Source organism: Syngnathus floridae, chromosome 12, assembly GCF_059516105.1.
Source record: "Syngnathus floridae isolate MCC-2025c chromosome 12, RoL_Sflo_1.0, whole genome shotgun sequence".
NCBI classification, from domain to species: domain Eukaryota; kingdom Metazoa; phylum Chordata; class Actinopteri; order Syngnathiformes; family Syngnathidae; genus Syngnathus; species Syngnathus floridae.
Window position 1 is genome coordinate 13,740,062 of NC_142424.1, and position 15,965 is coordinate 13,756,026.

Sequence of the window (15,965 nt, forward strand, 5' to 3'; positions counted from 1 at the left end):
ATAAAGAAAATGCCTTTTGCAAAACAGCAGTGCTATGCATAAAGGTTGCTCAGATGTTAGTGGTCGTTCGAGGTGTGTGGGAATTGAACTCATGATGCACACAAGACAGGCGGTTGTACCACTACAGTGTGAGCAAACTACGGCCCGCGGGTCACACCCGGCCCACGGGGCCGTTTAATCAGGTGCTGTGCTCGATTTGGTTCCCCCGTGAGATTTTGTTCCCCCTGCCGCGGGAGCGCGCACGCCTTGTTTGGAAAGCGAAAAACCGATGCCGTACGGCGTCGTACGGCGTCAGCACTATGTTGTTTTCAATAAAAACATGAAGAATTCCTGTTTGCGTCAGTCAATTTTAATTTTTATAAAGGATTATTCTCATTTGATGTCTTTAAATTCATCCGCGTTCTGCCATTGAAGCGGGGTGCATTCAAAGACCAGTCGTAAAGACGGAACACTCACTCACTTCACCAAAAAGCAACGATATAATTACGTGAGCTCTTTGCATAAACCTCGATGCAAAGAAACTCCTCCTTTTGGGTACCGTTACATGCTACAAGGAGTATATATTACAAAGGAGACTTTATTCTTAATTGTAATCATCATTCATCCATCCATTTTATTACTCAGGTATTTTCAAAGCGAATTAATATTGTTGCATTTATTAATTTGCTTTAAAATGACAGCGCAATATAATTAAAAGCTGACACTCTAGCAATGCCAAACGTGTTCATTTAAGAAAAAGCCACACACGTTTTGTGATCAAATCTTTCATAACGACAATGATTTGAGTGAATTGATTTGAATGAATAATTGAGAAGAAATTTCAGTTCTGAAGGCTCCTTTTGTCCCAAGCAAAGTGAAAGGTGGTGGGATAAAAATTGTAACAGGAACGCTATAAAAAATGTCAAGGCGTGAATATTTGTGTCCCCCTCCCATTTTGAGAACGGTGAGTCCTGGACATCGACTGGCTTTTTTTCTGTCTTCCTGGGGGTCTGCTCAGGTAGTGTGGCAAATTTGAACAGGTTCCCTCATTCCTGGCCCAAGTTACAGGGGGGAACATATCCTCACGGGTGCCCCGTGAGGATATGTTCCCCCCCCTTATTTTGAGAACGGTGAGTCCTAGACTCCAACTGTTTTTTTTCTGTCTTCCTGGGGGTGTGCTCAGGTAGTGTGGCAAATTTGAACAGGTTCCCTCATTCCTAGCCCAAGTTACAGGGGGGGAACATATCCTCACGGGTGCCCCGTGAGGATATGTTCCCCCCCTTATTTTGAGAACGGTGAGTCCTAGACTCCAACTGTTTTTTTTTCTGTCTACCTGGGGGTCTGCTCAGGTAGTTTGGCAAATTTGAACAGGTTCCCTCATTCCTAGGCCGAATTACAGGGGGGGAACATATCCTCACGGGTGGCCCGTGAGGATATGTTCCCCCCCCCCTCATTTTGAGAACGGTGAGTCCTAGACTCCAGCTGTTTTTTTTTCTGTCTTCCTGGGGGTCTGCTCAGGTAGTGTGGCAAATTTGAGCAGGTTCCCTCATTCCTAGCCCAAGTTACAGGGGGGGAACATATCCTCACGGGTGGCCCGTGAGGATATGTTCCCCCCCCTTATTTTGAGAACGGTGAGTCCTAGGCTCCAGCTGTTTTTTTTCTGTCTTCCTGGGGGTCTGCTCAGGTAGTGTGGCAAATTTGAACAGGTTCCCTCATTCCTAGCCCAAGTTACAGGGGGGGAACATATCCTCACGGGTGGCCCGTGAGGATATGTTTCCCCCCCTTATTTTGAGAACGGTGAGTCCTAGACTCCAACTGTTTTTTTTCTGTCTTCCTGGGGGACTGCTCAGGTAGTTTGGCAAATTTGAACAGGTTCCCTCATTCCTAGGCCAAATTACAGGGGGGGAACATATCCTCACGGGCCACCCGTGAGGATATGTCCCCCCCCCCTTATTTTGAGAACGGTGAGTCCTAGACTCCAGCTGTTTTTTTTCTGTCTTCCTGGGGGTCTGCTCAGGTAGTGTGGCAAATTTGAACAGGTTCCCTCATTCCTAGCCCAAGTTACAGGGGGGGAACATATCCTCACGGGCCACCCGTGAGGATATGTTCCCCCCCCTTATTTTGAGAACGGTGAGTCCTAGACTCCAACTGTTTTTTTTCTGTCTTCCTGGGGGACTGCTCAGGTAGTTTGGAAAATTTGAACAGGTTCCCTCATTCCTAGGCCAAATTACAGGGGGGGAACATATCCTCACGGGTGGCCCGTGAGGATATGTTCCCCCCCCTTATTTTGAGAACGGTGAGTCCTAGACTCCAACTGTTTTTTTTCTGTCTTCCTGGGGGTCTGCTCAGGTAGTTTGGCAAATTTGAACAGGTTCCCTCATTCCTAGCCCAAGTTACAGGGGGGAACATATCCTCACGGGTGCCCGGTGAGGATATGTCCCCGCCCCCCCTCATTTTGAGAACGGTGAGTCCGAGACTCCAACTGTTTTTTTCTGATGATTTGTGCAGTGATACTGTTATTAATGCACTTTATCAATGTCTTTGGCCTTATTTTGGTCAAACAACTTTGTTTCGTTATCATATAACATACATCAAAAATAATGACTTTAAACTTTATTAAAAAACATTATCTATTTGTTTATTTATTTATTTAACATCCAATATTGTAAAGTTATCAGTGCACGTCTGTCAATAATTTCAATAAAATGTGTAAAGAACAAAATTAATGCCAATTGAGTTATGCCAGTTATAATGTCTTAATAACGTTGTTGGGCCACTAATTGGCCCGACAACAATATTAAGATATTCAACTTCTTAACTTCATTGATAATTTTGCAAGATATAATTCAATAATCAGTACTAATACAGACAGACCTTGAGTCTGTAGCCCAAGTTACAGGGAGGGAAACATATCCTCACGGGTGCCCTGTGAGAATATGTTCCCCCCCATTTAAAACGGTGTAAATGTAAATAAATGATTTGTGCACTGATAACTTTACAATATTGGATGTTAAATAAATAAATAAACAAATAGATAATAATGGTTTTTAATAAAGTTTAAAGTCATTATTTTTTATGTATGTTATATGATAACGAAACAAAGTTGTTTGACCAAAATAAGGCCAAAGACATTGATAAAGTGCATTAATAACAGTATCACTGCACAAATCATCAGAAAAAAACAGTTGGAGTCTCGGACTCACCGTTCTCAAAATGAGGGGGGGAGGGGACATATCCTCACCGGGCACCCGTGAGGATATGTTCCCCCCTGTAACTTGGGCTAGGAATGAGGGAACCTGTTCAAATTTGCCAAACTACCTGAGCAGACCCCCAGGAAGACAGAAAAAAAAACAGTTGGAGTCTAGGACTCACCGTTCTCAAAATAAGGGGGGGGGGCCATATCCTCACGGGCCACCCGTGAGGATATGTTCCCCCCCTGTAATTTGGCCTAGGAATGAGGGAACCTGTTCAAATTTGCCAAACTACCTGAGCAGTCCCCCAGGAAGACAGAAAAAAAACAGTTGGAGTCTAGGACTCACCGTTCTCAAAATAAGGGGGGGGAACATATCCTCACGGGCCACCCGTGAGGATATGTTCCCCCCCTGTAACTTGGGCTAGGAATGAGGGAACCTGTTCAAATTTGCCACACTACCTGAGCAGACCCCCAGGAAGACAGAAAAAAAACAGTTGGAGTCTAGGACTCACCGTTCTCAAAATAAGGGGGGGGAACATATCCTCACGGGCCACCCGTGAGGATATGTTCCCCCCCTGTAACTTGGGCCAGGAATGAGGGAACCTGTTCAAATTTGCCACACTACCTGAGCAGACCCCCAGGAAGACAGAAAAAAAGCCAGTCGATGTCCAGGACTCACCGTTCTCAAAATGGGAGGGGGGCACAAATATTCACGCCTTGACATTTTTTATAGCGTTCCTGTTACAAATTTTATCCCACCACCTTTCACTTTGCTTGGGACAAAAGGAGCCTTCAGAACTGAAATTTCTTCTCAATTATTCATTCAAATCAATTCACTCAAATCATTGTCGTTATGAAAGATTTGATCACAAAACGTGTGTGGCTTTTTCTTAAATGAACACGTTTGACATTGCTAGAGTGTCAGCTTTTAATTATATTGCGCTGTCATTTTAAAGCAAATTAATAAATGCAACAATATTAATTCGCTTTGAAAATACCTGAGTAATAAAATGGATGGATGAATGATGATTACAATTAAGAATAAAGTCTCCTTTGTAATATATACTCCTTGTAGCATGTAACGGTACCCAAAAGGAGGAGTTTCTTTGCATCGAGGTTTATGCAAAGAGCTCACGTAATTATATCGTTGCTTTTTGGTGAAGTGAGTGAGTGTTCCGTCTTTACGACTGGTCTTTGAATGCACCCCGCTTCAATGGCAGAACGCGGATGAATTTAAAGACATCAAATGAGAATAATCCTTTATAAAAATTAAAATTGACTGACGCAAACGTGAATTCTTCATGTTTTTATTGAAAACAACATAGTGCTGACGCCGTACGACGCCGTACGGCATCGGTTTTTCGCTTTCCAAACAAGGCGTGCGCGCTCCCGCGGCAGGGGGAACAAAATCTCACGGGGGAACCAAATCGAGCACAACAACTGCATCGGTTTTTCGCTTTCCAAACAAGCTGTGCGCGCTCCCGCGGCAGGGGGAACAAAATCTCACGGGGGAACCAAATCGAGCACAACACCGGCCCGCCAACCCGGAATAAATTGTATTATTAATTTTTTGGGGGGGTCATTTTCCCTGCAATTACTATGTTTCCCCAGTAGACGGGGAAGCGCCCGCCCGCGCATTTACTCCCGGGATCCGTGTCAGAAAGCACGGCGCACACTCACAAGTGCGTGCGCGTGCGTGCGTACTCGGTAGTACGGACGCGGCGCACTCCGCGCTCTATTTCGTCTATCAGTGCCGAATTTCGAGCGTAGGGTGTGACGTCAGTATTCTCTTAATTCGCGCGCTGAGCTTTCAGATACAGTTTTACGCTAATGCCACCCACAAACCTTCCCCTGGAATCCTTCCATTAAAATGAGTGGCCCGAAGAAAAGAAAGGTGGACACTGAGTGCTGAATGTTAAAAAAGAGTGGACAATTTGGCTCGACCTACATGTGTGAGAAGACGTCAACAAAGCCCGTCACAGATCTAGGTTAACGGACCGACACCTCGGCTCTATCCTAAGAATTACCACAACAAATTTTACTCCAGACTATGATGCACTGGCAAAAAAGCGAAACCAACAATACTATTGCTTTCTTTATTTCTTTATTTAGATCTATTCTTTCACTGATTCTTCAAGATAATGTATTTGGTCAGAATGTTTGCCGTTGGATGTGATTTCGCCTCAATAGATAAACATATTTCATGAATCTGACTTGTAGGCGCTGAAGTGATGGAAAATGTTATTCATCATAACAGTGTCGTATTTAATAAGAATCGCTAAAGTGATGGAAAATGTTATTCATCATAACAGTGTCGTATTTAATAAGAATCACTGATAGTAGTTTTTTGGTGAAATTGTTTTGATGCTGTTAATAAATGCATTTGTTTTCAAAAAGTTTTATTTAATATCCATGCTTTAGTATCTACTAAAAGTAAAACCCTTTTATGCAATGAGCTTTACATGTCATTTATATTACTTCACACAAACACTACATCCATCTGCTCCTGGTTCGGCCCCCCGGTCAAAATTTAGAACCCAATTCGGCCCGCAAGTCAAAAAGTTTGCCGACCCCTGCACTACACCATCAGGCATCCCACAGCCAGCGAATGTTATTGAGATAAATTATACTCTTCAAAGAAAGCAGTAGCGCTCGAAAAGATATTCTTCTAGAAATGATGAAACATCTGATCTGGGTTGGAAGATTCTCTCGAGACGTAAAGCATTTCAAATTACTACGGCTTCCATGTCAATCGGATTTTGAATTAAGGGCCAATCCATGATTAACAGCTTTCTTTATGTGGGAGGAGACAGATTGAAATGCTGGGTCTCTTATAGTAAACCTACTAGCGAGCAGGTCATGTTAACAGAGTAAGTTACCGAAGTAACTGACCCAGACTTAAAGTTACCTCTCTTTCTGGAACGGATAACTCAGTTTCCCTTGTTTCCGGGATAACTTACTCAGAGTTTTCACATAACCCGCTTTCTGGAATACCCCACAGGTGCTGCAGAGATACTGTTATGATTGTTTTAAATAAGGTGATCTGTTTTTTCTCAGTTGTTGTCATGGTGACTTGTGGTATCGGGACTTAATTGATAATGGCTTTTTATAGGAGTTGTGCACGCGCGTAACTCCAGGTGAACATACTCAGTTGATTGAACTAACTCGGATCAGCTTTTCTGGAACCAAATAGTCTCCCATCTCAGAGTAAGTTAACTCAGGGTTTAGGGATAGACTCAAGAGTATGTTGAACCTACTTTCTGGAATACCCCCTGGAGGGATACAGTTGGGCAAATAAGTATTTAGTCAGCCACCAATTGTGCAAGTTCTTCCACTTGAAAGATGAGAGATGCCTGTAAATTTCATCATAGGTACACTTAAACTATGAGAGACAAAATGTAAAAAAAAATCCAGAAAATCACATTATCTGGGTTTTAAAGAATTTATTTGCAAATTATGGCGCACATTCCATATGTCATTCTCCCAATCCTCTTCTGGATCATCCAAATGCTCTCCTACAAACTTCAGATGTGCCTGGACATGTACTGGCTTAAGCAGGGGGACATGTCTGGCACTGCAGGATTTGAGTCCCTGGCGGCGTAGTGTGTTACTGATGGTAGTCTTTGTTACTTTGGTCACAGCTCTCTGCAGGTCATTCAGTAGGTCCCTCCGTGTTTTTCTGGGAATTTTGTTCACCGTGCTTGTGATCATTTTGACCCCACGGGGTGAGATCTTATTGACCAAATAGTTATTTTCCATCATAATTTGCAAATAAATTCTTTAAAAATCAGTGTGATTCTCTGGATTTTTTTAATTTAATTTTGTCTGTCATAGTTGAAGTGTACCTATGATGATGAAAATTTCAGCCATCTCTCTTTTTGTAAGTGGGAGAACTTGCACAATTGGTGGCTGACTAAATAAATTTTTGCCCTACTGTATATCACAATTTTTTACACTCCTGGATACTCCATATACACAAGAAAATGATTTCAAAAGCTAAAACAGTCAATTTTCCATGACATGTGTCCTTTAAAAGAGCCCCTGTAAATGCAATTGCGATTGAACTGCCCCAAATTCTATGTTATGACACAAAAACAGTTGTCAGGAAATATAATTGCACTAGCAAATGGCAAGTGTTTGTCTATGAAACTAGCTTCAGATATGAGCATTCCGTTAGCTAATTACAGGCCAACATTAACTCCACCAGCTCAGTGGCCTAGTAGTAGTGTGTCCGCCCTGAGACTGGAAGGTTGTGGGTTCAAACCCTGGCCGGGTCATACCAAAGACTATAAAAATGGGACCCATTGCCTCCCTGCTTGGCACTCAGCATTAAGGGTTGGAATTGGGGGGTTAGATCACCAAATGATTCCCGGGCGCGGCACCGCTGCTGCCCACTGCTTCCTTCGGGGATGGGTTAAATGCAGAGACAAATTTCACCGCACCCAGTTGTGTGTGTGACAATCATTGGGACTTTAACTTTAACTTTAACTCAAGGGGAAATAAATAGGCCTAATAATTGAACTTGTTGCCAAGCACAATCTTATAATCTAAAAATTATGTCTCATGTTTGTTGAGTCTGATATTGTCATCTGCGTATTGCTTCTTTTTTAACAAAATATCAGCAGACCTCGATTTGTGTGGAAGATGGACGGCAAACTGACCAACAACACACCTGACCTGAAATAACGTAACAAAGGACCCCTTAGGCGGTCCAAAAATGTGCCTTTCTCAAAATAAAATAAGGCTTTCTATACAACGCGCTTTCGGGGTTAAAGCGATTGAACGAAAATGAACCCATCAGTGGCCCCAGAATGAGCGCAGTCCCACAAAAATGTTCACAAAGCAACAATGCACACCGTTCTGTTCATGTTTGTCCAAATATGAATGAGTTCATGAACTTGTGTTCATTAAACGCATTCAGGTACCACGCTAGTGAAATATTTATGTGAAATATGACAGAAAATATTGGGTGAGGCTAGATACGTTATTTTGTACCCCCCTCCCACTCACTTGAAACATTTAAACAGCTTTGATTTACCATAGCTGATTTTCCTTTCCTTCTCTAAATTTTTTAAGCTTTCGTGTAATGTCTTAGTATTTTCAATCAATCAATCAATCAATCAATCAATCAATCAATCAATCAATCAACCAACCAACCAGTTTTCCCGGGGGTAAGTAGCCTACTTTGGTAGAACACATTGGGAGCTTCTCAAGACGTATTTCTCTTGCGTACACACACAGAAGGATGCGTGCCAGGCACTTAAAGCTGCTCCCTCAACAACATACAGGTGGTTTGGCATGTGCGTATACTTACCTTTGAGACAAAGCTGGCAAGCTGCCTTAAAATAAATAAAAAAATACTGAGATGAAAAAAAGAAAGGTATCAAGATATTTTTGATGCTAAAATACCAATGTATTGTACTGATATTGGTAACGGTATCCCGTGCAACACTAGGTCAGCATAATTTTCTTTCCAATTTGCTCCCCTTTTCCCTTTTACAGAGATCATGTGTTAAAAAACTCCTTGAGGTTGTATTCAGTTGTTATTGCAGATGTATTTCAAGATGTTCAAGTTGACAAGTAAAAACAAAGCTTTTTATTTTGTCAATCATTGTTGCAGTGGTAACATGCATTAAATGAAGCTTGTTTTTACTCTGGTATACTCCATTAAAAATTCCATCTCCAGTTTTCGATTTTGCCATCGTGCCAATACTCTGTGGCCAGGGTTGCAAGGGAACTTTATAGCTGCTCGTAGCTCAAGTTTTTGTTTAGGTAATGATTTGGGTGTATTCTTTTTTTAATCACACTGTGTATGGTGACATATAGTTTTTGAGATATGTTTGATTTCATGGTGGATTTTTTTCCCCAGTATTGCCCATCTCTAGTTCTCTCTCCACTTCACCTCCCTAAAAACCTGAAAAAATCTTTTCATATTTTATTTTGTTTTACAGAAACTTTAAATAAAATAATTATTGAACTATTTTTTTAATTGGCAGACTTTGTGGGTTACTTAATTGCATTGATGATATGAAACATTTAAGTATGATGGATGCCAAAATGCTCCAAAAAACGAAAATCTGAAACTAGGACGAGGCAAACCCTATTTCATCACATTATATTCATCATATACTAAAACAATTCATCAAATGATTGCTTACAATTTTTTGAATGAGAAAAATTGCTTTACTCTTTGAAAAATTGCTTTACCCTTTTACTGCAGAACTTAAGAGATGCCTGAAGTTTGGGAACTTTCTGAGGCTTTGCCAGAGCTGCCCATGGACCCAATCACTGGAGTTGGTGTTGTAGCCTCCAGGAGCAGAGCACCAACTGGTTATGATGTTGTAAGATCATTTACTTTTTTCATTGTTTGTATCATAGTGTAATTGTCCTAAATAAACATAATAAATCATGATTATTACTTGTTAATCCCGGTCATACAGTGAAGTTGTATGCAGCATCTCCTATGTCACTCCTGAGATGCATATGAATTTTGCAATTGCATTCAAATTAGGACTGCCACAAGCAATTACTTTGCTAGTCGACTAATCACTAGCAGTAGCTGCAATTAGTCGACTAATCGAATCATGTAAATCACAGCATATTGCACCAGCAAGCAGCTGCTCCTATATCACCATCAATACCTTACAGCTTGAATTCTTTAAACTATGTATAAAGACGATGATGATAGTACATTCAACGTGAATTAAACTTGTCCCAGCATTCCTGACACCTTTTTAAATAATGGAACAACAGAAATTGAAGGCAATGTTTTAGCTGTTAATATTCAGTCAGGTGGCTACAACCTACTGTATTTTCCGCACCATAAGGCGCTTCGGGTTAAAAGGCACAGACTCAATTCCGGGGTCTTTTCTGTATTTAATCCACACATAGGATGCACTGCATTATAGGGCGCATGCATGCCATGACTTACGGTAAAGGAAAAAAAAAAACGTCACAGGAGCAAGGCTTCTGTTGTACTTCATTGTACTATTTAATCATGTACTCACATTGTTAGTTGATATTAATATGCAAACTTATCAAAATCCTCATCTTCTGTATCCAAATTAGACAGTTTGGCAAGTTCGCTATTAAACATGCCAAGTTCCCTTTCGTCCCTCATTATCTTGTCGTTGTCACGTTGCTCTTCTGCAATGATCCTGGCTTTCCAGAAAGCTCAGTTTGTGTCTCGTAAGCAGGGACGTGCGGTCAGAGGAGGGAAGGGCTGTGCCTCCCCTGCCATCATGAAAAGGGGAAAAACAAATTCAATTGTTTTTACTATAAAGTCATTTTCCTTTTAATTTCAATAGTTTTATATAATTTTGAACCAAAATCGCTGAATTTTTATAGTTATTTTAAAACCGAAGATGATTCGCTCGGAGGAGCCAACTTCCTGTCTAGCCTCCTTTGAGGATTGCGTAATCACACAACTGCCTATGTTGACAGGCTAAGCAGTTAGACAGAACTGCTCTCTGTCTTTATGTCGCTGTTTAAAGTGGTGTTTGTGGTGTGGTGTGGTGTGGTGTGGTGTGGTGGGGGATGGGGATGTATGGATTGATAAGATACTTTATTGATGCCAGTGGGGAAATCCAATCTTCTAGCAGCATTCATACTGCAGAGTGGGTCTATAAAAGACATACAGATGACATGAGCGCAGTCATAATAGGCTCCTAGAAAAAGGCTCCCACTCACCACTGTGCCAACCAAGGAAACCAATAAGTATGATAAGATACAAGTCAGCAAAAGCAAAGCAACAAAGACAACAAGCTGTAACAATGAACTAACTGCAGGCCTGCCGGTGAGAGGCCTAAATAATATAGACCAGACATGCCCAAAATCTGGCCACGGGCCAAATCCAACCCGTGTCTATATTTAGACGGGCTCAAAGCATTTTGTCATAAAATCAATAGTGTGTGGTCCACTGGCACTGTCACGGGGACCTGCGTGCCCCGGAGCGAGTCACAGAAACGAAACGCGTACGAACGGGAACACGCACATGAGCGAGCGCTCATGATCGGGTGGGAGGGTGTTCTCCCCGTCCCTTCCCAGTTCACGCGCACCCAGGTATCTGTTTGCAAGATAATCAGTGACACAGAGACTTACTCATTCAAATTTCTGCACACCAAGGACTAAGGTGATGTTAAGATCAGAGACTCTTCCAGTGACGCTGCACAGGGAAAGGTAAAATAACCCCCGGACTACTGGTGAGAGCGCTGTCTACTTACTACTAACTTTACAAACACTACTGCGCGTCCACACCGCCCACTCTTAGTGATAGACCACAAAAAGACTATATTATTTTGTATTTTTGTAATTATAATTTTATAATGTATAAAATTGTAAAAAAGATCAAATGAAGAATGATTTAATTTGGATTTAAAATCTGACATGATACATACAACCTGGCCTGCGTAGTGCAGTCAAAACGCCAATACCACCCTTCTCACTAATACAACAATAAAAATACTAAAACTCAATACATGTAATAAAAAAATCATTCAATTCATAACGTCGTTCATTTGTATTTAATTTATTATTTTAATCTAACTAATTTAAACTAACTAATCTAACTGTTAATTTAGTTAATTTGCTATGGTAATGGTTCAAGGAATGTCAGTCCGAATGATCAGCCCCTATACATTTTCATCTAACCAAACCCCCTTTGCAAAAGGTTTGGACACCTCTGATATAGACTAAGACTCAGAGGTCTGCCACACAGCCCCTATCCTCAAATCCCCATAAGAAGACGTGACCTTATCGTGGTGGAGGGGTTTGCATGTCCCAATGATCCTAGGAGCCATGTTGTCTGGGGCTTCATACCCCTGGTAGGGTCACCCATGGCAAAAGGGACCTAGGTGAGGGGCCAGACAAAGCACGGCTCACGCAAACCCCTTATGAAAAAAAATATAAATGGACTTCGTTTTCCCAGGCCACCGAGGCCCCCCTCTGGAGCCAGGCCTGGAGTTGGTGCTCGAAGGCGAACATCTGGTGGCCGGGCCTTCGCCCATAAGGCCTGGCCGGGCACAGCCCAAAAAGAAAACGTGGTCCCCCTTCCCATGGGCTCACCACCTGTGGGAGGGGCCAAAGGGGTCGGGTGCATTGTGAGCTGGGCGGCGGCCAAAGGCAGGGACCTTGGCGGTCCGATCCCCAGCTGCAGAAGCTGGCTCTTGGGACATGGAATGTCACCTCTCTGGCTGGAAAGGAGCCCAAGCTGGTGTGCGAGGCAGAAAAGTTCCGACTAGACATAGTCGTACTTGCCTCCACACACAGTTTGGGTTCTGGTACAAGCCCTCTCGAGAGGGGCTGGACTCTCTTCCACTCTGGAGTTGCCCATGGTGAGAGGCATAGACCAGGTGTGGGTATACTTATTGCCCCCCCGGCTGGGCGCCTGCACATTGGGGTTCACTCCGGTGAACGAGAGGGTAGCCTCCCTCCGCCTTCGGGTGGGGGGGGACAGGTGTTGACTGTTGTTTGTGTCTCTGCACCAAACGGCAGCTCAGAGTACCCACCCTTTTTGGAGTCCTTGGAAGAAGTGCTGGAGAGCGCTCCTTCTGGGGACTCCATCGTTCTACTGGGGGACTTCAATGCTCATGTGGGCAATAACAGTGAGACCTGGAAGGGCGTGATTGGGAGGAACGCCCCCCCCCCCCCCCCCCCCCCCCCCCCCGATCTGAACCCGAGCGGTGTTCTATTATTGGACTTCTGTACTCGATATGGATTGTCAATCATGAACACCATGTTTAATCATGAAGGTGTCCATGTGTGGTGGGGAAGATGCCGGTCCAACCTGGCAGATCCAAACGTGTTGTGAGGGTCAGCTGGGAACATCTGGCATAATCCCCTGTCAGGAAGAGCTTCAACTCCCACCTCTGGCAGAGCTTTTCCCACGTCCTGGAGGCGGTGGGAGAACTTGAGTCCTAGTGGACCATGTTCTGTGCCTCGATTGTTGAGGAAGCCGACCGACGCTGTGGCCGTAAGGTGGTCGGTGCCTGTCGTGGCGGCAACCCCCGAACCCGCTGGTGGACACCGGCGGTAAGGTATGCCGTCAAGCTGAAAGAGGAGTCCTACCGGGCTGTTTTGGCCCGTGGGACTCCGGAGGCAGCCAACAGGTACTGGATGGCCAAGCAGAATGTGGCTTTGGCGGTTGCTGAGGAAAAACCTGGGCGTGAGAGGAGTATGGCGAGGCCATGGAGAATGACCTCCGGATGGCATCAAGGAAATTCTGTCTCCACCATCCGGCATCTCAGGAGGGGGAAGCAGTACACCGTCAACACAGTTTACAGTGGAGATGGCATGCTGCTGACCTCAACACGGGACGTCATGAGTCGGTGGGGAGAATACTCCGAAGACCTCCTCAATTCAACCAACACTCCTTTCATTGTCGAAATAGGGCCTGGAGACTCTGAGGTGGACTCTCCAATCTCTGGGGTCGAAGTCACTGAGGTAAAAACTCCTCGGGGGCAAGGCCCTGGGGATGGATCAGATCCGCTCGGAGTTTTTAAAGGCTCTGGATGTTGCGGGGCTGTCCTAGTTGACACGCCTCTACAGCATTGCGTGGACATCGGGGATGGTGCCTCTGAATAGGCAGACTGGGGTGGTGGTTCACCTCTCTAAGAAGGGGGACCGGAGGGTGTGTTCCAACTCCAGAGGAATCACACTCCTCAACCTCCCTGGTATGATCTATTCAGGGGGGCTAGAGAGGAGGGTCCACTGGTAAGTCGAATGTCGGATTCAGAAGGAGCAGTGTGGTTTTCGTCCTGGCCGTGGAACACTGGACCAGCTCTATACCCTCGGCAGGATCCTCGAGGGTGCATGTGAGTTTGTCAACCAGTCCACATGTGTTTTGTGGACTTGGAGAAGGCGTGTGTCCCTCGGGAAGTTCTGTGGAGTGTGGTTCGGGAATACAGAGTGCCGAGCCAACTGATAAGGGCAGTTCTGTCCCTGTATCATCGATGCCAGAGTTTGGTCCGCATTTCTGGCAGTAAGTCGGATTCGTTCCCAGTGAGGGTTGGACTCGGCCAAGGCTTCCCTTTGTCACCAATTCTGCTCATAACTTTTATGGACAGAATTTCTAGGCGCAGCCAAGGTGTTGAGGGTGTCCGGTTCAGGGACTTGAACCTTTTTGCAGACAATGTGGTGCTGTTGGCTTCTTCAAACCGTGATCCCCAGCTCTCGCTTGAGCTGTTCGCAGCCGAGTGTGAAGCGGTCGGGATGAGGATCAGCACCTCCAAATCTGAGTACATGGTCCTCAGTCGGAAAAGGGTGGAATGGCCTTTTCGGATCGGGGATAAAATCCTGCCGCAAATGGAGGAGTTCAAGTATCTTGGGGTCTTGTTCACGAGTGAGGGCAGGATGGAGCGTGAGATCGACAGGCGGATCGGTGCAGCGTCGGCTGTGATGCGGACTCTGTACCGGTCCGTTGTGGCTGAGCCAAAACGCAAAGCTCTCAATTTACCGATCGATCTACGCTCCTACCCTCACCTATGGGTCGTGACCGAAAGAACAAGACCCCGGATACAAGCTGCCGAAATGAGTTTCCTCCGCTGGGTGTCCGGGCTCTCTCCTAGAGATAGGGTGAGAAGCTCGGTCATCCGGGAGAGACTCGTAGTAGAGCCGCTACTCCTCCACATTGAGAGGATCCAGATGAGGTGGCTCGGGCATCTCATCAGGATGCCTCCTGGACACCTACCTGGGGAGGTGTTCTGGGCATGTCCCACCGGCAGGAGACCCTGTGGACGACCCAAGACACGCTGGAGAGACTATGTCTCTCAGCTGACCTGGGAACGCCTTGGGATCCAAAACCGACCGAAAAAAATCGACCTCGACTTATACACCGAGTCATAAAATTTAACTTCGTATTCATCGCTTCAAATGTGATGGTAACCAAGGCCGTTTCTCATGCATCTCATTGTGCGTTGCACTTAGAAAATTTGAACCGGGCGACGTGCGCGAGTGCGCGGCCCGCTGGAAGTCGAATGAGGCGCCGCGACCACCTCCGCGGTGCTTATAAACAGCCGATCCGCTCGGCGGGGGCTATTTTCGGCCACTTGGCTCGTGCGCACGGCCTCCCGGATGTGCCGGGCGGGTGCGCGAGCTCGCCGGCCGCTGGAAGTCGAATGAGGCGCCGCGACCACCTCCGCGGTGCTTATAAACAGCCGATCCGCTCGGCGGGGGCTATTTTCGGCCACTTGGCTCGTGCGCACGGCCTCCCGGATGTGCCGGGCGGGTGCGCGAGCTCGCCGGCCGCTGGAAGTCGAATGAGGCGCCGCGACCACCTCCGCGGTGCTTATAAACAGCCGATCCGCTCGGCGGGGGCTATTTTCGGCCACTTGGCTCGTGCGCACGGCCTCCCGGATGTGCCGGGCGGGTGCGCGAGCTCGCCGGCCGCTGGAAGTCGAATGAGGCGCCGCGACCACCTCCGCGGTGCTTATAAACAGCCGATCCGCTCGGCGGGGGCTATTTTCGGCCACTTGGCTCGTGCGCACGGCCTCCCGGATGTGCCGGGCGGGTGCGCGAGCTTGCCGGCCGCTGGAAGTCGAATGAGGCGCCGCGACCACCTCCGCGGTGCTTATAAACAGCCGATCCGCTCGGCGGGGGCTATTTTCGGCCACTTGGCTCGTGCGCACGGCCTCCCGGATGTGCCGGGCGGGTGCGCAAGCTCGCCGGCCGCTGGAAGTCGAATGAGGCGCCGCGACCACCTCCGCGGTGCTTATAAACAGCCGATCCGCTCGGCGGGGGCTATTTTCGGCCACTTGGCTCGTGCGCACGGCCTCCCGGATGTGCCGGACGGGTGCGC

The 15,965-nt window shown here is 45.9% G+C and overlaps 1 protein-coding gene across 6 annotated transcripts in view; it reads left to right on the top strand.

The window, feature by feature from the left end:
• The window catches only part of mvb12ba (multivesicular body subunit 12Ba), a 97,964-nt gene that overhangs the window by 28,331 nt on the left and 53,668 nt on the right, over window positions 1-15,965 (top strand). For all 6 annotated transcript variants that reach the window (XM_088392570.1, XM_088392569.1, XM_088392568.1 and 3 more), the window contains one exon: window positions 9,393-9,513. In XM_088392570.1, coding sequence (XP_088248696.1) covers window positions 9,403-9,513 — 111 coding nt within the window. In that variant the 5' untranslated portion in view covers window positions 9,393-9,402. The remainder of the gene's footprint in view (window positions 1-9,392; window positions 9,514-15,965) is intronic.